Raw genomic sequence first — 27098 nt, forward strand, 5'->3', positions numbered from 1 at the left:
TGGATGGATGGATGGGTGGATGGTCCAGTTTTTTATTTCGAAACCTGATGGCTGCAGAACGGCGGGCTCGGTGCCCCGTTCTCACAGGACTGTGTCAGAGGAGGAGGCTCTCCCGTTTCCTCAGGACGGGGCGTGCCTTGATCGGGGCGAGGCTGCTGGGGACCGGTGTGGCTGGGAAGGGACATCACAAGTCCATCCAAGAGGAGGCGAGGTGGCCCCAAGCCCAGGCAGGACTGGAGGGGCCTGTGCTTCCGGGCCTGTCCGTGGCCCGCCCCTGTGTCCTGTGAGAGCTTGAGGTAGGGGAGGGGACGGGGCCAAACTGGGGGATGGTGACAGGACATAGGGTAGGGGGGGGACAGGCAGGGAAGGGGTGAGGGCGGTTTCTGCGAGTGCAAATTCATAGGCCCGGGGTCGGGAGGAGGCTCTCGCCCCTGCGCGCCCAGGAGGGCCCCTGCGGGGCTCAGCTCAGCTCTGCTGCTCTGCCTTAGGACCCCCGGGCTGGGGGCACAGGCAAGCTTGGTCTAGAAGACTCGGGACTCCTCGGGAGTCTGGGGGGGGCGGGGAGGTGGTCTCAGAAGTCGAACTCGTCCAGGTCCCCCGTGCCCTCCCCGCCGGGCGAGCCCCACACGCGGCGGTAGTTGCTCTCCAGGTCCTTCTGCCGCTGCCGCTCCTTCTGGGCCTCCTCGGCGCCCTGGACCTGCGGGAGGAGGGTGGAGGTGGGCCCGCCTGAGCCTCCACCTTCTGACTGTGCTCGCCCCCTGCCCCCCGCCCCTGCAGTACTGGGTGGCCCTCTATGGTCTCATGCACTGGCTCCCCGTCACGTGATTTTCTTTTTCCTTCTGTCCGTTTGGGTCACACCCGGCGGGGCTGGGGGACCACATGGGATGCCGGGGATCAAACCCTGGCTGGCCCCGTGCAGGGCAAACACCCTCCCCGCGGTACTACGGTCCTGGCCCCTCGCATGATTTTCATCTGCGGCCCCCTTGGAAAAATATCCTGGGGTTCCACATGCTCGGGGTGCCGGAGTGGGGTGGGGGGCCAGGTTGCAGGACCGGGGAGGGGGCGCCTCTCACCAAAATGTTGAAGAAGATCTCCTTGAGGTTCTTCGTGTCCTCGTCCGTCAGCCAGCGCGTCTCCTCCTCCGTCCCGTCAGCCCCCGGACGGACGATTTTGATCTCGATTTTCCCTGGAAAGGAGCACGGTGGGTAGTGAGGGGGGGGTGGGGGCAGGGGTGGGCCTGGCCCCCCCCGGGGCAGTGTGGCCCCCCCTGCCCCGTAGCTTTCTCCGGCTCTGCTGTCTGTCTGTCTGTCCGAGCTGTGGGCAGGCTTTCCCAGGGCATGGGGGCGAGGCAGGTCCTGGCTGGGGCCTCGGCCCGAGGTGTGGTGACGGCTCAGGACCCCGGTCTTAGCCGGGGATAACCCAGAGCCGGGCCTGACTCGAATGAGGGGCTGTGGGGGCACCACTGCAAGCCTGCCTGGGGCCTGGGGGGGTCCACAGAAACGTGCCCCACCCTAGAGAAGTCTCAGCCTGCCCTCGGGTGCCTCTTTCTGCGGGTCCCCTCACCTACAGGCAAGTGACTGTTCCCGGCAGGGAAACTTGGGCCCTCCCGACCAGCCAAGGTTTGTTTCAAGCAGCAGGTTGGGGGAGTGTCGTCCAGCACCTGGGGGTGCTCGAGGGACCCTCTGGTGTTCGTGGGAGCCATGGGATGGAAGGTTCTACACGGGACCCGATTTGGAACGTGCTCTCCAAGCCCGCGGGGGCGTGTGCAGTGGCCAGAGGGGGCCTGGAGGGGGGGACGATGTCACACCGGTCCAGGCAGTGGGCAGCCGGGCTCCCCCGGTGCGCCCTGGTTGTGGGGTGCTCTCAGGAGGCGGCGCCCTAACTCGTAACCAGGCAGAGGCGGGGGGCGGAGGGGGGGTACGGCCAGAGTGAGGAGCAAGCACGAGAGAGGAGGCTCGGAGACGCCCCTGGGGCGGCGGGGCCGAGCTGTGTCCTCACCCGCCGGCTGCCGTGCCAGGGGCGGCTTCTTGGGGACAAGCTTCCTCTTCCGCGGCTTCTTCACCAGCTCTGGGCTTTGCCTCTCCTCCAGCCTTCGGATGAGCTTGTTGAGGGTGGACGTGAGGGCCAGCAAGGCGCGGTCACGCTCCGACTCCTTCTTCAGCCCGTCCGGGCCCAGCTCCTTCTCCGTCTGCGGGGCATCACGGTTTGGGGACCAGAGGCCAGAGGTCCGGACCCTAGTTGAGTCCCGTTCTTCCGCCCGCCCCCCTCCACCCCTTCCATCCCCCTTGTTTCGGGTCACACCAGGGGCTGTTCTTAGAGAACACACAATGCACTGCACTGCACTGTCCTCCCATTCCATGGCTCATCGATTTGCTCGAGCGGGCACCAGTAACGTCTCCATGGTGAGACTTGTTGTTACTGTTTTTGGCATATTGAATACGCCACGGGGAGCTTGCCAGGCTCTGCCGTGCGGGCGGGATACTCTCAGTAGCTTGCCGGGCTCTCCGAGAGGGACAGAGGACTCGAACCCAGGTCGGCTGTGTGTAAGGCAAATGTCCTACCCGCGGTGCTATCGCTCCAGTCCAGGAAACACCCATTACCAGGCTGGAAGAAACGCTCAACCCTCGGGGCCGCCCCCTCCCTTAAAGAAGTCAGACAGGCCACGCTGTGCTGGGAGGTGCCGTGCTTGCACCCTCGGCCCTCGGGAAGCCCCGGGTGGGCGCAGGGCTGGACTCACTTCCTGGAAGATGTTGTCGAGCTCCCGCTCCATGCCAGCCTTCACCTCCGAGCGGAGCCGCTCCCGGTCTGAGGGGAGCAGGATTCCTTCCAGCTCCTTCTCGAATTCTCCCAGCAATTGCCGTTCATCCTCATCTTCATATTCTTCCTCCTCCTCCTCCTCTTCTTCCTCCTCCTCCTCCACGACCTCTTTCTGAGGCTCGGGGTCACGCTTTTCCTTGACCTCCGGCTCCTTGGGAGGGGCTTCGGCAGCATCCCCTGCGGGTGGCTCTGGGTCCGAGCTGGGCTTGGCCTGAGTGGGGGGTGGGGGCCGTGAGACAGCGCTGGGGGTGAGTGTGGCGGGGAGGCGGGGGCTGGGACTCGGGCCAGGCTCCGCGCTCCCCCAGAAAGGGCCCGAACCTTTTTTTTTTTTTTCTCTTTTGGGTCACACCCGGCAATGCACAGGGGTTACTCCTGGCTCATGCACTCAGGAATTACCCCTGGTAATTCCTCAGGGGACCATATGGGATGCTGGGATTCGAACCAGGGTTGGCCGCGTGCAAGGCAAACACCCTCCCCGCTGTGCTATCGCTCCAGCCCCGGGCCCGAACCTTTTTGGTTCCACCTCTCAGCTCCTCTATCAATCGAATCAAATCTGCCGGACTCCGGATGACTTTGACTTGCACATTGTTGTGAAAATCTGGAGAGAAAATTAAGAAAGAAGGTGAGGCCGGAGAGGCGGCACAGTGGGCAGGGCAGACGGCAGACCCTGGCACCACGTAGGGTCCCCCCAACCCCAGCAGGAGTGATCTCTAAGTGCAGAGGCAGGAATCAGCCCTGAGCACCACCCGGTGCGGCCCCAAAACTAGCACTGTCTGTAGCACTGCTGTCCATTGATGTGCTCGAGCGGGCACCAGTAACGTCTCCATTGTGAGACTTGTTGTTACTGTTTTTGGCATATCGAATACGCCACCGGGAGCTTGCCAGGCTCTGCCGTGAGGGCAGGATACTCTCGGTAGCTTGCCGGGCTCTCCGAGAGGGACAGAGGAATCGAACCTGGGTCGGCCACATGCAAGGCAAACGCCCTACCTGCTGTGCCCAAATACTAAAAAATAAAAAAATAATAATAAGAAGAACAGGCTTGGCTATTCTAAATTCTATTTTGACTCTGTGAATGTGTGTGGGGTAGGGGGTCGGGGGCGGGGACCCTGAGCCTTACACACACGATACAAATATGCAAGTGCTCTACTGCTAAGCTATCTCTGGCACTCTTTTTTCCTGGTGTTTTTTTTTTTTTTTTTTTTTGCTTTGTTGGGTCACACCCAGCGTTGCACAGGGGTTCCTCCTTACACTCAGGAATCACTCCTGGTGGTGCGCAGGGGATCATATGGGATGCTGGGAATCGAACCCGGGTCGTCCGCATGCAAGGCAAATACCCTCCCCGCTGTGCTATAACTCCAGCCCCTTCCTGGTGTTCTGTTTGTTTTGTTTTCTTGTTTTCGGGCTCCCCCAGTGGTGCTTAGGGCTGACTCCTGGCTCTGTATGTAGGGATCATCTTGGAGTGGCTGCGGGTTGAACCCACTGCCAGGCAAGCACCCTAAGCCCTGCCCTGTCTCTCCCACGGCCCTATCCTGACGTCTAAGGAGCGGCGAGGCAGGGGCTCCTGCAGAGTGACCTGTCAGTCAGGGAGTGAGGGACGGCCGTGCCCTTCAGAGAGCACCGCCCAGCGTGCGCCTGGGCTCACCAACGCCCACCCTGCTCTTCCATGCGCTGCGGACAATCTGACTCCGGATTTGAAGGGCACCCAGGGGATCCAAATACTCCTCCTCTGAGGCTCCTGTGAGCATTTCCCACACATAGTAGTCGACTCAGGACGAGGACTGGGCATCCTACTGCCCATGACAAATTCCTTCTCTCTTCTTCTTTTTTTTTTTTTTTGGTAGGGTCACACCTGGCGATGCTCAGGGCTTACTCCTGGCTCTGCATGCAGGAGATGCTCTTGGCAGTGCTCAGGGGACCATATGGGATGCTGGGAATCGAACCCGGGTCGGCCGCGTGCAAGGCAAATGCCCTCCCCGCTGTGCTATCGCTCCAGCCCCCCAATTCCTTCTCTTTAACCCTCACGACACGCTACCCTCTAAGGCAGGGGTTGTCAGTGCATTTTATGGGGGAGGAAATCGAGGCTAAGTGGAATTATCCCGGATCACCAAGTCAGCAAAGAGTGGCATCGCCGGGCTCTCCCCTGAGCAGAGCTGGGGGAAGTGGACACTGAGGCAGGGCTGGCTGCCGGAACGCTGTTTTCCAGATGTGCAGTCACCAGTAACTGTGAATCACGGCGCTCCAGTGACAGAAAGGACAGCAGCGAGGTCTCCAAGGACTCCGCTGCTGGCCTTGCTGCTAGCCCCCCCTTGGTACTGAGTCCTGCTTCACCCCCCGCCTGCCACCCCAGAGTATGGCAGAGGCCCAGGGCTTTGCTCACCGTCGGCGGGGCCTGGAGCGCGACCTGCGGGCTCGGGGATCGGTTCTTGCTCCTAAGGATGGAAAACGGGGCAGAGTCCAGTCTGCAGGTCCGCTTCTGACACTGGGCGGGCGCGACCCCACCGCCACGGCCAGGCAGATGGGGAGACCTCACCGTGCCCCCTGCTCCGAGGGCCCCCAGCCCCAGGACCCCAGGAACAGCTGGGAAACGTCCCTCACCTCCGCCAGGCCGTCCTCCTCTTCCGGGGCCTGTGCCTCTGGCTCGTGGAGAATCTTCCAGAAGTCTGAGTCCTTACGGTTTTCCTTGGGTGGATTTGCACCTGGGACACGGAGAGGGCGGAGGAAGAGAAGGACACGACGGTGCCCATTACCCTCCTGCACTGCTGAGGGGCCGGGCCCCCAGCACGCGTCACCCCCCTCGCAACAGGCAGCAGGGGACACGCAGGCGGGGGGGGGGGGGGAGGGGGGAAGCCAGGGAGACTCGTCAGAGCACTGGGCGGGTGAGGCCCTACCTGCTTTCTCGGGGGCTGCCTCCCCAGAGCCCCCGGGCTTGGTCTCGCTCCCCGCAGGGGTGTCCGGGTCCTGCAACTCGTCTCCGATTTTGTCTCCGTACTGTTTGGAGGCCCCTGAAAAAGAGGGTGGGCGGGCCCGGGCGTGTTTCTCTGGGCCGGTCGCTGTTTCTGTCTCTCCCCGTCGCCCGTCTCTCGTCCCCTTCCTCCCGCATCTGATTTCACTCGAGAAGTGGAATCAGCGGGCCAGGGGGCCAGGTGGTACCCGGACGGGGCTCCGGGCCTGGCGCGTGCCAGGCGCATGCTCAGCCCGGCTCCCGCCGGCACTCACCGGACTCCCTCTGCATGTAGGCCAGGTACTCCTCGGGCTGCAGCGCAGGGTGGCACAGGATGGCCTGGGGGGCGGCGCTGGGCGGGGGCCGCAGGAGGGGGTGGGGGCAGAGCCGCGGGGTCCGAATGGTCAGCACGTAAGAGCAGGACAAGGGCTCGTCCACACGGTCGATGTAGTCCCCGGAAATGCCAGCACCCTCGTCGCAGAGGAACTGCAGGCAGAGAGGGCGGGGAGGGCGTGAGCGCCGGGGGACCTTCACCTCTGTTCTTGGAATCCCCGTCGTGTTTAGCATTCAGGGTGGGCCAGGGGACATGCCCCGCCGTGGACATGCCGCTTGATATATATTCGCGCATTTCACGGTCATAATCAGGGAGAGAGAGGGTGGCCCACAGAGGGGCCACCACCCCTGTTGGTTTTTTTTTTTTGGCGGGGCCATCACACCTGGTGATGCTCAGGGGTCACTCCCGGCTCTGCACTCAGGAATCCCTCCTGGCAGTGCTCGGGGGACCATATGGGATGCTGGGAATCGAACCCGGCCACGTGCAAGGCAAACGCCCTACCCGCTGTGCTATCGGTCCGGCCCACAAATTATAATTCTTGATTAAATAATGAGAAAAACAACATATCTTTTAAGCACACAGAAACCATTTTAAAAAACACCAAAAGAATCAATGACACAGTGACATAAAATTAGAATCAATGGCAATCATATAAAGATAACAAAAATAAAACAATTTGCTTCAAAACATGATAAGCATAATTCTCAACAAGTTCTGCAGTGACACAGAAATCATAATGAGCATGGAAACACCCCATATCAGGATTTAGGGAGCAATGCACACTGTGCTCGGAGTGAAATGGGAAGTTTTAAGTTATAATCAGGAAAGGAGAGGTTGAGTTAAACATCCTGGATAAGATGTTAGAATAGATCAAACTCCTATCACGAACAATCATTTCTTGAATACATAAAGAACTCTTAAACATTGAGCAGAACAGATCAAAAGCCCTTTAGAAAAATGAACAAAGATTTTTTTGATGGTTGAAGAAAAAAAACCTTATTAAATGTGAGTAATATTATACAAATTTTCTCAAGCATTTCTTTTTTTTTTTTTTCTTTTGGGTTACACCTGGCGATGCTCAGGAATTACTCCTGGCGGTGCTCGGGGGACCATATGGGATGCTGAGAATTGAACCCGGGTCTGCCGCTTACAAGGCAAATGTCCTACCCGCTGTGCTATTGCTCCAGCCCCTCAAGCATTTCTTAAGAGAAATGGTAGTTAAAACCACACGGAGACAGAACGTCCTGACCCCATGCCAAGGGGCGGGTTGAATTCCCCCCGCCCACCCCAGCAGAAGCCCCAGCCAAAACCCTCCAGAACCCAACTGTGCAGCCATGCTCACAAGTTGCTCTCCACAGGCTCGGACAAGCCTCACCCCTGAAACTGCAGAAAAACCCATGTATGCGGGACCCTTGATGGAGATCTCCAAGCTCGCTCAGAACAGGATTGGACCTCCTCCCCCCAGCTCCCCAGTTTTCCAGTAGCCTGGCAGTCACACCCACAAACTGCCCCCTGGTGCCATATAATCTCATCAATGGCCAAGATCCAGAGATGAAAAAAAGCTCCCAGAAGAGAGAGACACAGAATGTCCTGGAGCACGTGGCCGCAAATGCAGCCTTGCACAACCTCTTACACTCTAGCCCACTGATGTACCAAAAAGGTAGCACACATTTGTTTGGGCTTAAATACATGCTTGGAATCTCTTATATAAGGGCTTAAATGGCTCCAGGATGAAATACAGCAATCTTCACACACTTTCCTCTGATGGCGGTGGGAAGGTGCACAGTGGTGGGATTGGTGTTTGAATCTTATCTGCGATAAACTACTGTGAACAACTTGATAGAAATAAAATAGAAATTAAAAAAAAACACAGAAGTCATTCTTCATTTGATTCCTGATGACTGGCCCAAATCCAAAAATTCAAAGTACACTGAATTGAGGCTGTAAGAAGGAAACCAGCGTTCTTTATACATTGCTTAGTGAGAATAATTCACTTAAGCAGGGTGATCTGGCAGTACCTATCAAGTTTATATGGGTCTACTGCCGGGAATTTAATTGACATGTTCTCTGTAGGTACAAGACTAATAACTGCAGCATTTCCATGTGAATAAAAGAGTTAGAACAACCAAATGTCTACCCGTAGGGAGCTATTCAGACAAATGGTGGCACAGGTGCATTGAAAAAAAAAAAAACTAAAGATGCTTTTCTGTTTTATTGTTTTATTTTGTTTTGCTTGGGGTCCACACCCAGCAGTGCTCAGTGGAGACTCCCAGTCTGGGGCGCAGAGGCCGCTCCTGGTGGTGCTGGGAGAACACGCAGTGCCGGGAATCTAACCCGGGGCCTCCTGCATGCAACGCGTGTGCTCAGCCACTGGGCTAACGCGCTGGGTCCTGTGTTTTATTATAGATTTTTATATTGCTTTTATTATATACATTTTTGAGGTTGGGGCCCACACCCGGCGATGCTCAGGGGTGACTCCTGGCTCTGCATTCAGGAATGACTCCTGGCGGTACTCAGGGGACCCTATGGGATGATGCCAGTAATCAAACCTGAGTTGGCCACGAGGCCAAGGCATGCTTGTCTAAACATTAACAAATAAATAAATAAAATAAAAACACAAAGCCTGTTGGGGGCATTGGGACAATGGTGGAAGGAAGTGGATATTCTGCTTTTTGGGTCACACCCGACAATGCACAGGAGATACTCCTGGCTCTGTGCGCAGGAATGACTCCTGGTGGTACTCGGGGGGCCCTATGGGATGCTGGGAATCGAACCTGGGTTGGCCGAGTGCAAGGCAAACAGCCTATCCGCTGTGCTCCAGCCCCGGAAGTGGGTATTCTGGAGGAGGGAGTGGTGCGGGACTGTGTTTTGCCTGAAACCTTATCATTAACACCATTGTAAACTACAGTGCCTAAAAGTTTAAAAATCTGGAAAAAAAAAAAAAGGCAACAACTCTGCATGTAGAGCAACGATTATCCTCCCAGTGGAGATGAAAATAGGCTGAGGAGGGAAAGGATGAGCCAAGGTCTTTCTCTGCAGGGGTGAGGAGAGGGCAGGGGCTAAAGAGCCCGTCGGGCGGGAGTGTGGCTGCAAGTTCAACGCCTGGTGCAGAACACACATGCTCAGCGCGCCGCTGACAGCTCAGCAAGTGCCGGCCCCTGGCACTGCGAGTGACCTCCAGCTGCACTGGTGTATTCAGGCACCTCGGCTGAAGCGGCAAGCTCAGGGAGCACCGAACTCAAGGTGTGCGAGCATCATGGCAGGAGGACGAGTGCCTCCCGCCCCCAGCAAGCCCACGTCTGAGCACCACAGCTGAAGGGCTCAGTCCAGGGCCAGAGAAACAGGACGGTAGGTTGGGAGCTTGCCTTGCACGCGGCCGACCAGGGTTTGATTCCCAGCACCCCCTATGGTTCCTGTAGCCTGCCAGGAGTGATCCCCGAGTGCAGAAGCTGGAGTTAGCCGTAAGCACGGCCAGGGGTTGTGGCCTCCCAAAACACCAAAACCGGGGCTGGAGTGATAGCACAGCGGGGAGGGCGTTTGCCTTGCACGTGGCCGACCCGGGTTTGATTCCCAGCACCCCAGGAGTAATTCCTGAGTGCAGAGCCAGGAGTCACCCCTGTGCATCACTGGGTGTGACCCAAAAAGCAAAAACAAACAAACAAACCAAAAAACCCCAAAAGGAGTCTAGTCCCCGGGTAGCACTGCAGCTGGATGAGGGACCCCTGACGGGTACCATGATGATACGTGCGAGCACCACAATCGAGTGTGTGTGCGATCCCAGCTATTCTGGTGCCAGTCTCAGCAGGGCAGAGGAGATCAACGGAGGAGAGAGGGAAGGGGGAAAATGAAGAAAATAAATCTTCAGACTTTTCTCTGTATACTTTGAGCATTTCTATATTGAGCTGTGTGACTAAAATTCCTATTAAAAATTTAATATCGTTTTATTAGTTATTTTTAATATTAGAGTATAAATCACCAGGCTTATTTAGTTGCTTTTTTCCTTCTTAAGGGTGAGAAGTTATAGGGAGAATAGACAGAAAGGAAACAGGAATAAAGATAAATAATAGATGTGTTAATGACATAGTGACTAGACAATAAGGAGGACAGATGAAGTCAGAAGGGAGCGCCTGGAAGTCTTGGCTAACTCAATGGCACAGCACCTGCCTCGAAGGCCTGGGGCTATGAGTTCAGTCCCTGGCAGAGGTCACGTGCTGAGAGCTGTCCCAGCAGGCTGACACGGGTTCGATCCCCGGAATCCCATAAGGTCCCCAGAGCTGGCAAGCTGCAGGCAGATGTGTGCAAACACTGCAGCTCAGGTGCCCACCTCCATGGGCCCCTGTCGCGTGAGAGAGACTCCTAGTCGTCACGAGAAGAGAAGGGATGGGGTGCTTGGGAGAGAGAAAAACTCCTTCAAACAGCAAGACAGCTCTTACACTAGTATCACTCCAGCAAGGCAGAACATGGCAAAGAGAAAAGGCGGCAAGGCAGCATCTCCCTTCTCGGGGGACCCTGGCCAGGGGGCTGAGGACGGGAGAGACAGAGGCGGAGATGTCAAGGAAGCCTGCTGTGTCTGAGAGGAGCTCACGTGTGCGTGGGAGGAGGGAGAACTGGAGAGAAGCTGGGTGCTGAGGCTGACGTATGCAGGGCGCAGGGGACTTCGGAGGGTCCACCAACATGTCGGGACATTGCAAGCCCTCTGGGGTCTAAGCGGAGACTAAACCACGAGCAGGAGCAGCGCTGCACTTCATTTGGGGGAGGGGTGTCTCCCAAGGGTGCTCAGGAGACCTGGACACTGCTGTGTTTCCTTTTTTGTTTTGGGGCTAAACCTGGCAGTGCTCAGTACTCTCGACTCTGCACTCAGGAGTTACTCCTGGCGGTGCTCAGGGGACCATATGGGATGCTGGGGATCAAGCCTGGGTCGGCGGCATGCAAGGCAAAGGCCCTACGCTCAGTACTACTGCTCCGGCCCAGTGCTGTATTTCTTTCTTTTTTTTTTTTTTTTGCTTTTTGGGTCACACCTGGCGATGCACAGGGGTTACTCCTGGCTCTGCACTCAGGAATTACTCCTGGCCATGCTCAGGGATGGCTGGGAATCGAACCCGGGTCGGCTGCGTGCAAGGCAAACGCTATGCTATTGCTTCAGCCCTTGCCAATGCTGTATTTCTAACAAACACTTGCAAGTCGTCCACTGAAGGGGAGACTCTAGGTGCAGAAAACAGGAGAGAAAGGATTGGCTGGGAGCCAGAGGGACAGTGCAGAGTTAAGGCACACTTGCCTTACGTGAAGGGAACCCCAGCTTGCTCCCCAAGCAACAGTCTTAAGCAATGCCGGGAGGAAATGCACCCACTCCCAGTGCGAGCACAGACCTAAGAGTAGCCCCCTAGCTGCCAGGTGTGATCCTAAACCTGGCCACCCTGTTCCTACCACCCCGCAAAAAAGAAATGACGTGGAAGGGTTCACTGAGAGGGCTATGAAGGTGGGAAGCCAGTCCAGGCAAGAATGAAGGCTGAGGAAAGCTTGAAGAATCTACCCCCATCTATACGGACATGCATCGAAACTTAGGCAGCACCCTGTTTTGGGCGACAGCACAGTGGGTAGGGCGTTAGCCCTGCACGCGACCAACCCGGGTTCGATTCCTTTGCCCCACTCGGAGAGCCTGGCAAGCTACCGAGGGTATTTCGCCCGCATGGCAGAGCCTGGCAAACTCCCTGTGGCGTATTCGATATGCCAAAAACAGTCACAACAAGTCCCACAATGGAGATGTTACTGGTGCCCTCTTGAGCTAATCGATGAACAACGGGATGACAGTGGTACTGTGACAATGTCTTTTCTAGAACATATGCATATGTATTAAAGTAAGTATATGGGGAAACGGTCAAGAAGAGACTACCCGGGTAACAGCGTACGCATATGCTCGACTTTAGAAGTTGATACCACCACAGGTCTTTCCAAAGGGCTTATACAAATGGTGCTCTCAGCAGCAGCTCGTGAAAGTTGCTCTGCCAACATTATCTATTTTACTTTGGCCATTTTAGTCACGGCATAGGGCTGTTACTCACTTGTAATCTTAATTTGCAATTTCTAGACCAGCATTCTTTTTTTTTTTTTGCTTTTTGGGTCACACCCAGCAATGCTCAGGGGTTACTCCTGGCTTTGGTCTCAGGAATTGCTCCTGGCAGTGCTTGGAGGACCATATGGGATGCCAGGGATTGAACCAGGGTCGGCCGCATGCAAGGCAAACGCCCTACCCACTGTGCTATCACTCCGGCCCCTAGACCAGCATTCTTGAACCCTCTTACACCTGTGGAATGGCACCAGCCTGCATACGAGCCCACAGCCCAGCAGTTACCAGTGACTTTCAACCTTCCTCCACCTGTGGACCAGAGGCTGAATCTCACTGTTCTAGATGACGAACAATACGTAGCTTTTCACTTGGTTAGCAGCAAAATATGCTACCTTCTTTTGTGGGCTCTCTTTTTAAATTTTTGTTTTGGGGGCCACATGCAGTAATGCTAAGGGGTTACTCCTGGCTCTGAGCTCGAGAATCACTCTTGGGGGTGCTCAGAGGACTATATGGGATGCCAGGAATTGAACCTGGGTTGACCGCCTGCAAGACAAACCCCCTACCTGTTGCACTATCACTTTGGCCCTTTTTAAAGTTTTACAATTCTAAAATTCTTCTTCTTTTTTTTCTTTTTGGATGCAATTGCACCAAATCAATTTTAGGAATTTCTACCTGTAAAAACAGATGATAAAAAAAGGTAAGAAAAATTGCCATTTTGAACTAATAAATTTGAATTTGTTATGACCTGTGAAATGATAATTTATAAATGTTTTATGAGAATTTCCTTGTATGTGGGCTTTTAAAAATATTTTGTGTATAATATCATAATACTTGTGTTTTAGTCCTTCTGTTCCGATTTATGTGCTTTTTTTTTACCTTTTGCCTAGATAACTAGATCTTCATATAGTTATGTTTCACTTAATAATGGTGATGTGATCTGGGAAATGTTTTGTAAGGAAATTTTTTTTTTCTTTTTGGGTCACATCTGGCGATGCACAGGGGTTACTCCTGGCTTTGCACTCAGGAATTACTCCTGGTGGTGCTTGGGGGGACCCTATGGGATGGTGGGGATCAAACCCGGGTCGGCCAAGTGCAAGGCAAATGCCCTCCCCGCTGTGCTATCGCTCCGGCCCCTGTAAGGAAATTTTATAGTTGTGAGACTGCCACGGAATGTAGTTACATAAACCCAGACGGCAGCGCCTACTCCAGGCCTCAGCTACGTGACACTGCCCTTTGGTAACATCATTGTATATGCAGCCACTGTTGACTGAAATGTTAAGTGACAAATGACTAATCTCTGTAAAAATGAAGTGACAAGGGCTGGAGAAATCATTTACAAGGTTAGAGCATGGGTTTTGCATGCAGGAGGCTGGTTTGCTCCCCAGAGACACATGAATCCCTGATTACTCTCAGGTGTGACCCAAAATAAAACCCAAGAAAAGTAGAAGTGACAAAATAAGTCATTTTTTTTTTTCTTTTTGGGTCACATCCGGCAATGCTCAAGGCTTACTCCTGGCTCTGCACTCCAGAATTACTCCTGGCGGTGCTCAGGGAACCATAAGGGATGCCGGAGATCAAACCCAGGTCAGGCGCGTGCAAGGCAAATTCCCTACCCGCTGTGCTATCACTCAGGTCCCAAGAAGTCCTCTTTATCTTGTTCCTAATATGAGAAGAAAACTGTTCAGTGTTTCACCACTGCATATATTTGCTGCGAGGTTTCATGTATGGCTTTCACACTGTTGAGGACATTCTGTTCTAGTCCTAGTTCAAAAAGTGATTTTTATCATGAAAGGGTGTTGGCGTGTTAAGTGTATTTTCTGCATTTGCTTTTCCACTTTGCAAAATGCTTTTCCATTTTTTTCAGATGTTAATTTTCCTCCTTATATTAATGTGGCATATTACATCGATTTTTGTATGTCGCCCCATCCTGAAACTTATGGACTAAGTCCAACAAATTATGAGATTGTTTTTTTTTGTTTGTTTTTGTAGTGCCAGGGATCAAACCTAGATCTCATGTATAAAGGGCTTGTACACTAAAACTGTAAAACATTGTTGTAAGAAAACTATGTATTTCTTACATAAAAGCATTATGTAAGAAATTAAAGTAAATGAAAAAACACCCCATGTACAGGAACTAAAAAACTTAACATTGTTAATGTGAGAATACTACAAAGTAATCTCTTTATTTATTTATTTTTGCTTTTTGGGTCGCACCTGGTGATGCTCAGGGGTTACTTTTGGCTCTGCACTCAGGAATTACCCCTGGCAGTGCTTGGGGGACCATATGGGATGCCGGGGATTGAAGCCGGGTTGGCCGTGTGCAAGGCAAATGTCCTTCCTGCTTTACTATCACTCTGGCCCCATGTAATCTCTTTAAAGAGTCAATATAATCCACACCAAAACCCCATCAATATTTAACAAATATAAAATATATTTAATAAATATAAAAATATTCATATTAAAATTCACATGGAGGAACTGGGAAGATATTTCAAATGGCAGAACATACATGCCTCCCATGCATAAGACTCCGAGTTTGATTCCAGAACTACACGGTTGTCTGCGTATTAGCAGGTGTAAACTATGATGGTTCCTGAGTATCACTATAAGTCTGATGGCCTACAGTATCACTGAGCCGGAACAACCTCATATTGCCAGCCTGAGCACTGAATCTGCAGTGCCCACACAGCTGGGATGAATCACATCAATTCCCTAAGCACGGCTTAGAAGCCTCTAAAAATTCATCTGTAAACTCAAGGGGCCTCAAATAGTAAAAATTAAAAAAAAAAAAAAGAAATTTAAAGAAAAATCAAATTGGGGGTGGCGCAGAGAGCTAATACAATGGGCAGGGTTTCTGCCTTGCTCCCCGATGACCCAGTTTAATCCCCAGCACCCCATATTGTCTCCTGCGAGGTCAGGAGTGATCTCTGAGTAAGGAGGAAGCTCCGAGCACTGCCAGCTGGGACCCAAAATCCAAACCGAAACAAGAGGCTGGAGCAATAGCACAGTGGGTAGGGCGTTTGCCTTGCACGCGGCCGACCCGGGTTCGATTCCCAGCATCCCATATGGTCCCTTGAGCACCGCCAGGGGTAATTCCTGAGTACAGAGCCAGGAGTAACCCCTGTGCATGCCAGGTGTGATTAAAAAAAAAAAGCAAAAAAAACCAAACCAAAACAAGACCAAGAGACAAGCTGGTTGGTTGCCTGGCACACAGTCAATCCTGGTTTAATCCCTGGGACCACACGTGGTCCCCTGAACACTGCCAAGAGTGAGCCCTAAGCACAGAGCCGAAAGTAAGCACTGATCACTGCCAGGGGTGCCCAATCACCCACCCACCCCCAACAAAGTCAACAAAAACCAAAAGCAAACATTGGAAGGACATATTTTCTAATTTCAAAACTGCTATTTCAAAGTGACAAGAAAATAGTGCAGTGCTAGTATCACAATACACATATAGATCACTGTATCACTGTCATCCCGTTGCTCATCGATTTGCTTGAGCGGGCACGAGTAACGTTTCCATTGTGAGACTAGTTGTTACTGTTTCTGGCCTATTGAATACACCACAGGTAGCTTGCCAGGCTCTGCCGTATGGATGAGATACTCTCAGCAGCTTGCCACGCTCTCCGAAAGGGGTGGAGGAATCGCACCTGGGTCGGCTGCGTGCAAGGTGAATGCCCTACCCGCTGTGTTATTGTTCCAGCCCCTGGGAAACAATATGGACTTTTTTTTTTTTCATTTTGGGTTATGCTCAGGGGATGCTCAGGGGTTATTACTGGCTCGGCACACAGGAATTGCTCTCGGGCTTCCTTGGGGGACCATACGGGATACCAGGGATTGAACCTGGGTCAGGTCCGCCATGCGCAAGGCAAATACCCTACCTGCTGTACTACTGCTCTGACCCACAATATGGACATTCTTGAAAAGTCTAGGAATTGAGTTTTGATTTAATACAACAACCCCACTTCTTGGAATATACACCCCCAGGCCCAAAACCAAAATGGAGAAAAGATATTGGCACCTCTACGTTCCTTGAGGCGTTATTCATAATAGCCCCAATCTGGGAACAACCCACGTGTCCAAGAACAGATAAGGTTCATGTACACAGTGGAATATTACTCAGCCATAAGAAAAGCAAAAATTATGAAACTTGCTGCTACAAGGAGGGACCTGGAGAGTTTCATGCTGAGCGGAGTTAGCGGGAGAGAGACACACGGAATGATCTCTCTTATCTGTGGGATAGAAGGAAACAGGATGGTGGAAAAACAAATACTCAAAGACAACTGAATCAAAGAACAAGGAGAACTGGTATTCAGTAGGAAACAGGCCACCAGAGGGGGCTGGGCGACAGGACAGGGAGGGAGAAATGTCTGCAGCGGAGGGAAGCATTCAACCTGGAGGATGAGATGGTGCTGAAAGGTGGTAAAGAGTTAGACAAAAAACCCTACTAGCAACAGAAGTCACCTTGCAAAAAAGAAAAGAAAAGAAAAGAAAAAAACATGGCATTTCTCATAGAAGCAGACCAGTAAGGGGAAGCAAATGGGAACATGGGTGGAGGGAAACAGACACAGGTGAAGGGTCCAATGTCGGAACATCATATGGCTGGAACCTGATTATTAATTACTCTATAACTTCATGATGACTAAAATATTTTTTTTTCTTTTTGGGTCACACACGGCAATGCTCAGGGGTTGCTCCTTGTTCTGCACTCAGGAATTACTCCTGGTGGTGCTCAGGGGACATATGGGATGCCTGGAATCGAACCCGGATTGGCCGTGTGCAAGGCAAACGCCCTACCTGCTGTGCTATCGCTCTGGCCTCTAAATAAAATTTTTTTAAGTGGACAGAGAGTTTGAATAGGTTTTCTCCAGGAAGCTGTACCAAGGGCACATGAAAAGATGTCTAACATCATTAACCAACATTATTATTAAAAAATGTTTAACTTATTTATTAATTTTTGTTTATTTTTGGCCACACTGGTGCTGCTGGGGAGAAAGTCTGGCTTCCTCCTGCAAAACATGTGCTCGGTCCATTAAACCATCTCTCCAGACCCTTAAGCTTGTTGGGAGAGCCAGAGAGATAGAACAGTGGGTAAGGAGCTCGCCTCGCACAGTTCCAGACTAGATCCCAGATATCTCCCTGGTCCCCTGAGAACGGCCAGGAGTGATCCTTGGACATTCACTCCTGGTAGCCCCGAGCACCACTGGGTGGGGCCCCCAAACCAAAAAAATTTAAAAAAATTGTAAAACTGTTTTGCAAAGCTTTAAGTTATAAATAAAAAAAATACTATACTTTAAAAAAATAATAAGGGGCTAGAGCGATAGCACAGCGGGTAGGGCGTTTGCCTTGCACGCGGCCAACCCGGGTTCTAGTCCCAACATCCCATATGGTCCCCCGAGCACCGCCAGGAGTAATTCCTGAGTGCAGAGCCAGGAGTAACCCCTGTGCATCACTGGGTATGACCCAGAAACCAAAATAAATAAATAAATAAATAAAAATAAGAATAAAGAATGCCAATACATAAAAAAATAATAATAAGGAACATGGGCAAGCATCAGAGTCATGAAAGAGACATGGGCATTCCCCTAACCCAATAAGTCTAATTTCCAGGCCTTTATGTGGAGAGTGTTGCACATTCACAACGAGAAGTCCCTTGCAGCCCTGGGGTGAGAGTGTCAAGAGCTGAAACCCAGCTGTTGCTCACGAGGGGACCAGGTAAGCCCACAACCAAATACAATGCAGCCACTAAAATCATCGAGCTAGATCATTATGCATGCCACAGAAGGCAAAAGAATTGTTCAGTGAAAAAGGAAGTGTATGCCAGTGATATATAATTTAAGAACATGCAACAATATATACTATGAATTGTGCATCAATAATGAAAGTACAAAGCAAGAATGGTGATGGCTGTGATTGTGTGTGGAGCAGGAAAGGGAAATAAAATGAGTGGGTAGGCTTTAAGATAACATTGCTTTATCCCTTTTATGTAAGTGCATTCAGATATGTGAAAGAAACATGGCAAATGTTTGTATTTGTGTAACTTGCAGTGGATTTACAGGTGTCGATGACAAATACTTATTTCAAGTTTGAAAATATTTCAAAATTTGAAAAGAGTTTGTGGAGGGCTGGAGCGATAGTACAGCGGGGAGGGCGTTTGCCTTGCACGCACCGACCAGGTTCAATCCCCGTCATCCATAGGGACCCCCAAGCACCACCAGGAGTAATTCCTGAGTGCATGAGCCAGCAGTAAACCCTGTGCATTGCTGGGTGTAACCCAAAAAGCCAACAACAACAACAAAAAGTTTGTGGTTGTAGTTCAGCTGGAGCGATAGCACAGCGGGTAGGGCATTTGCCTTGCACGTAGCTGACCCAGGTTCGAGTCCTCCACCCCTCTCGGAGAGCCCGTCAAGCTACCGAGAGTATCTCACCCACATGGCAGAGCCTGGCAAGCTCCCTGTGGCATAGTCAATATGCCAAAAACAGTAACAACAAGCCTCACAATGGAGACGTTACTGGTGCCTGCTCGAGCAAATCAATGAGCAACGGGATGGCAGTGACAGTGAGAGTTACAGTTCATCAGTCCAGCATTGCCTTGCATGTTTGAGGCTATGGGTTTGATCCCTGGAACCCCCTCAAAATAAAGCAGGCAGGCTGGGGATGTGTCTCAGAGACAGACTCGTGTCAGATGCACCAACACTGCATGAGGGAGGCCCTGGGTTCAACTTCCAGCACCACATGCTCCCTCAAGCGCTGCAAAGAATCACTCCTCATGCATGGCCAGCGATGTCCCCAAAACAAAACAAAATAAAAACATAAATAATAACAAAATACATATTAAAATGAAGGGCTGGGCGTGTGGCTCAGTGGTAGAGCACGTGCCTCTACTACAGGTATGAGGCCCTGTTCGATCACTGGCTCTGCAAAATAAAATTTCTTTGTTGTTTTGTGCCACACCCAGTGGTATTCGAGGCTTACTCTGGCCCTGCACTCAGCGATCACTCTTGGCAGGACCTGATGGGATGCCGGGGGTCAAACCTGGATCACCCACATGCAAGGCAAGCGCCCTCCCTACTGTCCTATGGCTCTGCCCCCAGTAAGATAGTTTTGTATTAAAATTTAATAGTGAGTTTTTTGTTGAAATATTGAATGTAATCAAAGTAAAGTGAAAGTAAAGTGAAATTTATCAGCTACACAGGCGGAGTGGGGGGCTGCGGGGGCAAGGGGAGGGGGGAGGTATACTGTGATTCTTGGTGGTGGAATATGTGCACTGCTGAAGGGATGGGTGTTTGAGCATTGTATAACTGAGACTTAAACCTGAAAGCTTTGTAACTTTCCACATGGTGATTCAATAAAAGAGTAAATTAAAAAAATATATTTAGAGGGTCCAGAGTGATAGTACAGTGGGCAGGGCATTTGCCCTGCAAGCAGAGGACCTAGGTTCAAGCCCCCTCCTCTCAGATGGTCCCTGGGGCATCACCAGGAGTAATTTGAGTGCAGAGCCACAAGTAATCCTGAGCATCACCAGGTATGGCCAAAAAAACAAACCAAACCAAAACAAAATCTACTTAGAAAGATATGAGAAGAGAGAGAGAGACAGAGAGATAGAGAGAGAGAGAGAGACAAAGAGAGAGAGAGAGAGAGACAAAGAGAGAGAGAGAAAAGTACTCATTCAAAAAAGAACACAGGCTTCCCAGAGTGCACATAAGCGAGCAAAGAAACAGAGGCAAACAAACGAGGTAACATGTTAAAGGGAGAGCGCAGGCTTGAAGAGCAATTCTTTCTTTTAAATAAAAAAAATCTTCGGTCTCCTGAAAATCTTGCTTATAAGAACTGAGGGGTTGGAGTTATAGCACAGTGGGGAGGGCGTCTGCCTCGCACACGGCCAACCTGGGTTCAATCCCTGGTATCACACATGGTTCCCCGAACTCTGCTAGGAATGAGCCCTGAGCACAGAGATAGGAGTTAGCCCTGAGCACTGCTGGGTGTGGTTCCGGCACTCCTCCCCCCAAACAGAATTGAGAGAGGAATCCACAGTTATTTGCTTCCATAGGACTAAGCAGCTGCCCGAACCCATCAGAAACTGCTCTTCTACCAAACTCTCGGCGCGACGCTTGTACCATGAAGACAGGGGACTTTGTGCTTCACCAGGCCCCTCAGGGGTGGCAGCTGACTCAACCACTCAGGCAACAGACCGGAAGAGTCCACTAGATACAAGAACGAACACCAAGACGGAGCCAGACGCCATGTAATCTCATCAACAGCCAAGACCCAGAGACTCTAAACAAAGCTCCCGAAGAGAGTGCCCAGAGTCTCCGGCTCATGCCCCCGGGAGAGTGTGCCCCTGGGGGAGCCCCACTCCAGCCAAGTGCAAGTGCCTGCCAGCCCCGGTCACCACCACCACAGCAGGAAGGAAGGGTAGGCAGGGGTTTAAAATGGGAACGAAAAACAAACCCTCCAGGGGCTGGAGCGATAGCACAGTGGGGAGGGCGTTTGCCTTGCATGTGGCCGACCCAGGTTCGATTCCCAGCATCCCACATGGTTCCCCGAGCACTGCCAGGGGTAATTCCTGAGTGCAGAGCCAGGAGTAACCCCTGTGCACCGCTGGGTGTGACCCAAAAAGCAAAAAAACAAAAAACAAAACAAAAACAAAAATAAAAGCAAACCCTCCAAAGGGGAGAGGGGCCCTGTGGCTGGAACACTTGCATGTGTGAGGCCACGTGTGTGACCCGCAGAACCACCCGCACACTCCAAGCACAACCCTGGGATATGCCTGGCAGTTGTGCTTTCCGTGTTCATCGGTACAGCAAATGATTTCCGGTCCCACCGCCGCCATCCAGGAATGAGCACTGCCACTCAAGGGTGTGACCCCTGCGAGCACTGTGACCGAAAGCTATATGAGTATCCCAGCCGGGAGTGTGACACCCTGGAGAGCTCCCCAGCTAAAGGGTGCACAGGATGCACGAGAGTGGGACCCCCGAGCAGTTTGGTGGAGTGACAAAGGGACAGGCGCTGACCCTCAGTTACCGTAATGTCAACAGAAGGGGGGGTAAAACACATCTTAAAAAGAAAAAGCCACATCCCAGCTTAAAACACAAAACAACAAAATCCTACCCTCTCACCCCACAGCCCCTCTAATTAGTGTATACCAACCTCCTTTAATTTTTTTTTTTGCTTTTTTTTGGGTCACACCCGGCGATGCACAGGGGTTACTCCTGGCTCTACATTCAGGAATTACTCCTCGAATACTATGGGATGCTAGGGACTGAGTCTGGGTCAGACAAGTCCCCTACCCACTGTACCTTTATTCCCGCCACTATTTGAGCTATTTAATGTCTTTCTCCTGAGAGCAGAAAGACGTCCCTCCATCATCGTTTTATCTCCAGCTTATATTATAGTGCTTCACTCAGGGCAGAAGTTCAACAGAGATGAGAAAATGCAACCTCGACCTTTGGCTTTTTCACTAACCGAAGGTACAGATAAGCAAAGAAATCACTGGAATACGGTGAATGCTATGAGAGGTCATGCATATGGATGCGTATGGGTTGCCAGGTCTGAACGTGTGACAGTCCTAGGCACGTGGTCTTTGAGAGGTGTGGAGGTCATGACAGTGGTACCCCGGGAGTAGAAATAGCGCTTTTCCATAAGAGACCCCACACGCTCCCTAGTCTGTTCAGTATTTTCAGAAAACAGCAGGAAATTTGCAATCTGGAAGGGACTTCATACAATCGGCACCTTGATCTTAGATTTTTTCAATTTCCAGACATAGAAATTTTTTTTTTTCTTTTTTTGCTTTTTGGGTCACACCGGCGGTGCACAGGGATCACTCCTGGCTCTGAACTCAGGAATTACCCTGGCGGTGCTCAGGGGACCATATGGGATGCTGGGAATCGAACCCAGATCGGCCGTGTGCAAGGCAAACGCCCTACCCGATGTGCTATCACTCCAGCCCCACATAGAAATAATTTTGGGGAGGGGGTTGGGTTTTTTGTTTTGTTCTGTTTTAGTTTTTTTTGGGTGGTGTACACTCAGTAATGTTCAGGTGGTACTCCTGGCTCAGTGCTTGGGGTTGCAGATGGCAGTGGTTGGGGACTAAATTTTATTCAGCTTTTTGATTAGTAGATCCTTCCTTGCACGCAAAACATGCACTCTGGCCCATTGAGCTATTTCTCTGGCTCAAATTTCTGTTGCCTCTGAGCTACCTATCTGTAATATCTTGTTAAAACAACCACAGATTTAGATAGAAGAAAATATGACATAGGAAGGGTTAGAGAAACATAACTAACTTTCCCGGTTAGCCAAGAAAGTCACATATTCATATGTGACATTTGAGCTGGCTTATCACTCATTCCATTCACTCAGTGAATACTTTCTTTGCACCTACTTGGTGCCTGGTATTGCTCCAGGCACTGAAGATATAGCAGAAAATAAAACAGACATTGTCCCTTTTTTTCCTGGAGCTTCCTCTAGTGGGTATAGACAGAAGTATTAAAATCTAACAAGATAAATCCGGTGAGGGTAGTTTCTTACATGCAGGTTGGCTGTCTGTAAGGCAAAGGCCCAACCTGCTATACAACCTGCTGGCCTCCTAAACACAGGATTTAATTTAATTTTATTTATTTATTTATTGCTTCTTGAGTCACACCGGCGATGCTCAGGGCTTACTCATGGCTCTGCACTCAGGAATTACTCCTGGCGGTGCTCAGGGGACCCTATGGGATGCTGGGAATCGAACCTGCATCGGCCGTGTGCAAGGCAGACGCCCTACCCACTGTCCTATCGCTCCAGCCCCTAAACACAGGATTTTAATCGGTGATTTTTCAACCGCCAGTTTAGGGGCCAGTGCTGGTTCCCAGGTGTAGAGAAGCTGAAAACCACTAGTTTACCGCAGCGGTCATACATGCCGGCCTGTGGACCAGTATTCAGGAAAGGTGCCAGTTCTCATGTGTGGGAAGGTTGAAAACCAGTGGTTTCGAGCATAGTAGGTACGACTGTGCCCTTTGCCCACTACAAACAAAATTGTCACCGGCAGAGTGCCAGCTTCTGTCTCTCGGGACTTACCCGAACCTCAGCCTCCCGGGGCCTCCCGTTGAGGTCGCACTTGGACCCGTTGCCGTACGACTGGCTGTGGTAGCGTTTCAGGCGATGCTGCTTGGAAGCCTGCAGGGGACACCGGGCATGAGAAAAGAGGACAGCAAGGGAGAAAGAAGACACTTTGTTCTACGGCCGCCGAAACACATGCCAATGACCCTGATCCTGCCCTGCTTACGGGGATTCTTAACACGCCAGGGCCCCCCTTCCGCCCGATCCCTCACTCCTGCCACCTTGGCTGTTTCATCATCCCAGTCGAAGGCCGATTGGTAGTAGCCGAGATAGAGAACTTCACCTTTGATTTCCGCATCTGCAAGAGACACCACAGAGGAGCCCCATCACGCCCTTCTAGGAGGACCAGGAGGGAAGGGGGTGGGGGGAGGCGGGTCGCCTTCCGAGATACCCTGCCGAAGGCTTAAGGGAAATGCAGGCAGGAGTCACCTTCCATGTGGTACTGCTGAATGTGGCGCCCGTAACAGAACTCGTATGTCCACCAGTCCTTGGTCTGACAATAAAAAAGGAACAATTAGGAGGAGAGTGGGCGGACGGCTCTTCCTGACTCAGATGCTCTCCTGGCACCAAGATACAAACCACCCATCTATTTCCCTTCTGCCCCTGAACCTCACGCAATTCTCTGGATTCTCAGGGCAGAGGAAAAGCAACTTTCCTTCTGTGATTTGGGAAGCTAACTTTATTTGACTTTATATATATTTTTATAGGGTTATTAAGCACTGCACCTATAATTTTTTCATTTGTTTGTTTTGGGACTGCATCTGGCAATACTCAGGAGCTACACCTGGCTCTGCACTCAGGAATTACTCCTGGCGATGCTCAGGGGACCATATGGGATGCTGGGAATCGAACCCGGGTTGGCCGTGTGCAAGGCAAACGCCCTACCCACTGTGCTATCGCCCTACCCACTGTGCTATCGCTCCAGCCCCTTCCTTCCCCTTTTTTTTTTTGGAGGTGCATGACCAGCAGTGATTAGAGAGCATTTCTGTCCCATACTCAGGGTACCATATGGTACTGGGGATAGATCTCAGGACTCCTGCAAGCAAGCATGTGCACTAACCCTCTGGGCACTCTCACCGACCCCATTCCTTCCTTTTAAACACTTATTTAATTTTGGCTTGGGGCCACACCTGGCAATGCCAAGGACTTACTCTTGGCTCTGCTCTCAGGAGTTGCTCCTGATGGTGCAGGTGCATGGGGAACGATATGGGACACTGAGCATCGAACTTGGGTTTGTCACATACAAGGCAAAGGGCCTTAGGTACTGTACTATATCTCTTCAGTTCATCCTTTTAAACATTTAAAAAAAATATATTCTACACCCTCCATAAAGATAACTGTGGCTTCCTGGAATTATTAAGACCAGAAAAACAGGTCAGAGAGATAGCACAGAGGGTAAGGTGTTTGCCTTGCACACAGTCAGCTAGATTAAATCTCTGGCACCCTATATAGTCCCCTGAGCCACCAGGAGTGATCCCGGAGTGTCAAGCCAGGTGTGACCTGAGCACAGCCGGGTGTGACTAAAAAAAAATTAAAAAGACAAACCAAAACCAGGAAAACATAAGGACAGAATGTTGGAATATAGGAAACATAGCAATAGAATAAAATATTAATTAAACTTCTACAACACTCTCTGAGCTTTCAAATCGCTGGCTGTGAAGTAGGTAAATTCTCGTGACCTCTTGAACTTACATTTTAATACTGGGACTGGCGCAAAACGAAATAAACTGATGATTTCATTCATAATGATGATTTTAGATGGTGAACAGTGCCATGGGCAAGGGGTGTGACTCAGAGGGAAAGCCCGTGTCTTCAGGAACTTGGATTAACCCTTACTCCGAGATCTGCCATTCTAAGTCTCTCTACACTCAGCAAAGGGGACGCTGGGGTCTTTGCTGCTGCTTCATATCTATAATTGGTGTGTGCTCCTCTCATGGCCTTTTTTAAATTTTGCTTTTTGGGTCACACCTGGTGATGCACAAGGGTTACTCCTGGCTCATGCACTCAGGAATTAACTCCTGGCGGTGCTCAGGGGACCATATGGGATGCTGGGAAGCGAACCCGGGTCGCGTGCAAGGCAAACTCCCTACCGGCTGTTACCGGCTGTTCTATTGCCCCAGCCCCCTCTCCTGGCCTTCTCAACTCCCCCAGGCCCTCCTGAATCCCTCCTCCCGGCTCACTCACAGGCGCTCAGGTTCGCATACAGATGTGTGGGTCCCCCCCCCCCCCCGCCCCGCCTCCATCCCACCCATCCCAGTCCCCTTCACCTTCAGCAGGCAGGGCGCATCCTTCATAGGGCTCAACAACTCGGGGATCCCGGGCCCTTGGTAAGCAGGGGTCTCCTCCTCCCGCTCGCGCTGGAAGTGAATAGCCCCGGCGGGCAGGCGGCACTCGTAGCGCTGTTTGTACTTGGAGGACACGATCACCACGTCCGACGCTTGGCTCTGGGGAAGCAAGGGGGGCCGGGGGACAGGGAGGCAGACAGAGAGGCTGGGGTCAGGGAGAACAAGGGGATCCCTCTTCAGATCCCGGGGCAGCGAGCGCCCAGCCCGGAGAGAAGGAGCGCTAGCAGAGCGGGGACCCGGGTTCGATTCCCAGCATCCCATAGGGTCCCCCGAGCACCGCCAGGGCTCATTCCCGAGTGCACGAGCCAGGAGGGACCCCAGAGCATCGCTGGGTGTGACCCAAATAGCAAAAGCAAAAAGCAAGAAAAAAAGAAGGAGGCCCCCCAGGGGTCCCGCTGCGCCGGGCCGGGGGTGGGTCCACGCCCACGGCCCGCAGGGGCGGAGTCTGGGCGTTTCTATCCGGAACTGGGACCTGACAGCGGGAAGCCCCACCCCTCCCGGTCCCCGACCGCAGGGTCCGGGGCTCGGACCGCGCTCCTGGGAGTCAGCGCCAAGACCCGGCCTCCTCTCCTCGACTCTCCTCCAGCTCCCCCGCCCCCGGCGTCCAAGCTGCCCTCCTTCTGCTACCTGGTCCCCCCCTCCTTCCCCTTTGCCCCGGACTCTCGTCCCCCCTGCGCCGCCTCACCTGCCCTCCCATGACAGGCAACGGCAGGATCTCAATCCCATAACGCATCTCGCTCAGCTCCTCCAGATTCAGGCTCCCGACGCCACTAGCCACTCTTGCGGGGAACAGGAGCCCCAGAAGCAGCAGCCCCAGCAGACTGGACAGCAGCGTTTCCGCCGCCATCTTTCGTCCCCCTCCTGAGCCAGAACCACTCCTTCCGCCCTCAACCTGGCGGCGGCTTCAGCCGCCCCTTAAGACCACAAGGTTTCATTGGCTAAATCTTCTGTCCCTCTCATGTACTCCATTCCCATTTGTGAACGTGGACTCCAGCGCTTACGAGGAGGCGGGACATGATGCTTAGCAAAACCATACTCAGCGTGTGACTGGTCAGAGAGGCCAACCAATCACCGGCAAGACCAGAGCCCTCCTCCCACCTCTAGGGCTGGCTAGAGGCGCGTTGGTTGACTTGGACCCTTTTAAGCAGTTCCCCCCCCCCCACCCCAGCTGTCATGCGCATCTCTTCTAATCTCATTTTCTTTCTTTCTTTCTTTTTTTTTTTTTTTGCTTTTTGGGTCACACCTGGCGATGCACAGGGGTTACTCCTGGCTCTGCACTCAGGAATTACCCCTGGCCGTGCTCAGGGGACCATATGGGATGCTGGGATTTGAACCCGGGTCGGGCGCGTGCAAGGCAAACGCCCTACCCGCTGTGCTATCTCTCCAGCCCCTCTAATCTCATTTTCCATCCTATCTTGCTTTGTATCGGGATTTGACCGGGCGGCGGATATGTTGGTCAGCGTTACTCCTAGAAGTTAGTAACTGTTGCAAGGCAAA

General features: G+C 52.0%; 1 protein-coding gene across 1 annotated transcript; it reads right to left on the reverse strand.

Annotated features, from left to right (window-relative positions):
• OS9 (OS9 endoplasmic reticulum lectin) lies at window positions 1-26479 on the reverse strand. Its single transcript, XM_004601953.2, has 14 exons — window positions 26287-26479; window positions 25524-25700; window positions 23686-23749; window positions 23478-23554; window positions 23215-23313; window positions 6034-6244; window positions 5706-5819; window positions 5413-5513; window positions 5195-5246; window positions 3327-3415; window positions 2738-3028; window positions 1999-2188; window positions 1074-1186; window positions 1-697 (listed from the first exon to the last, which is right to left on the reverse strand). Exons 1-14 carry the CDS (start codon window positions 26446-26448, stop codon window positions 572-574), a joined length of 1866 nt encoding a protein of 621 aa, XP_004602010.2. The 5' UTR covers window positions 26449-26479; the 3' UTR covers window positions 1-571.
• Between the last annotated feature and the right edge of the window lie 619 nt (window positions 26480-27098).

Source organism: Sorex araneus, chromosome 2, assembly GCF_027595985.1.
Source record: "Sorex araneus isolate mSorAra2 chromosome 2, mSorAra2.pri, whole genome shotgun sequence".
Classification (NCBI taxonomy): domain Eukaryota; kingdom Metazoa; phylum Chordata; class Mammalia; order Eulipotyphla; family Soricidae; genus Sorex; species Sorex araneus.

Excerpts from the sequence above, each read along its gene's own strand:
- OS9 (XM_004601953.2), bottom strand. The coding sequence starts at position 26,448 with ATGGCGGCGGAAACGCTGCTGTCCAGTCTGCTGGGGCTGCTGCTTCTG. Across the intron at positions 25,701-26,286 it reads TGCCTGTCATGGGAGGGCAG|AGCCAAGCGTCGGACGTGGT; the intron begins GTGAGGCGGCGC and ends TTGCTTCCCCAG. Across the intron at positions 3,029-3,326 it reads TGAGAGGTGGAACCAAAAAG|GCCAAGCCCAGCTCGGACCC; the intron begins GTTCGGGCCCGG and ends CCCCCCACTCAG.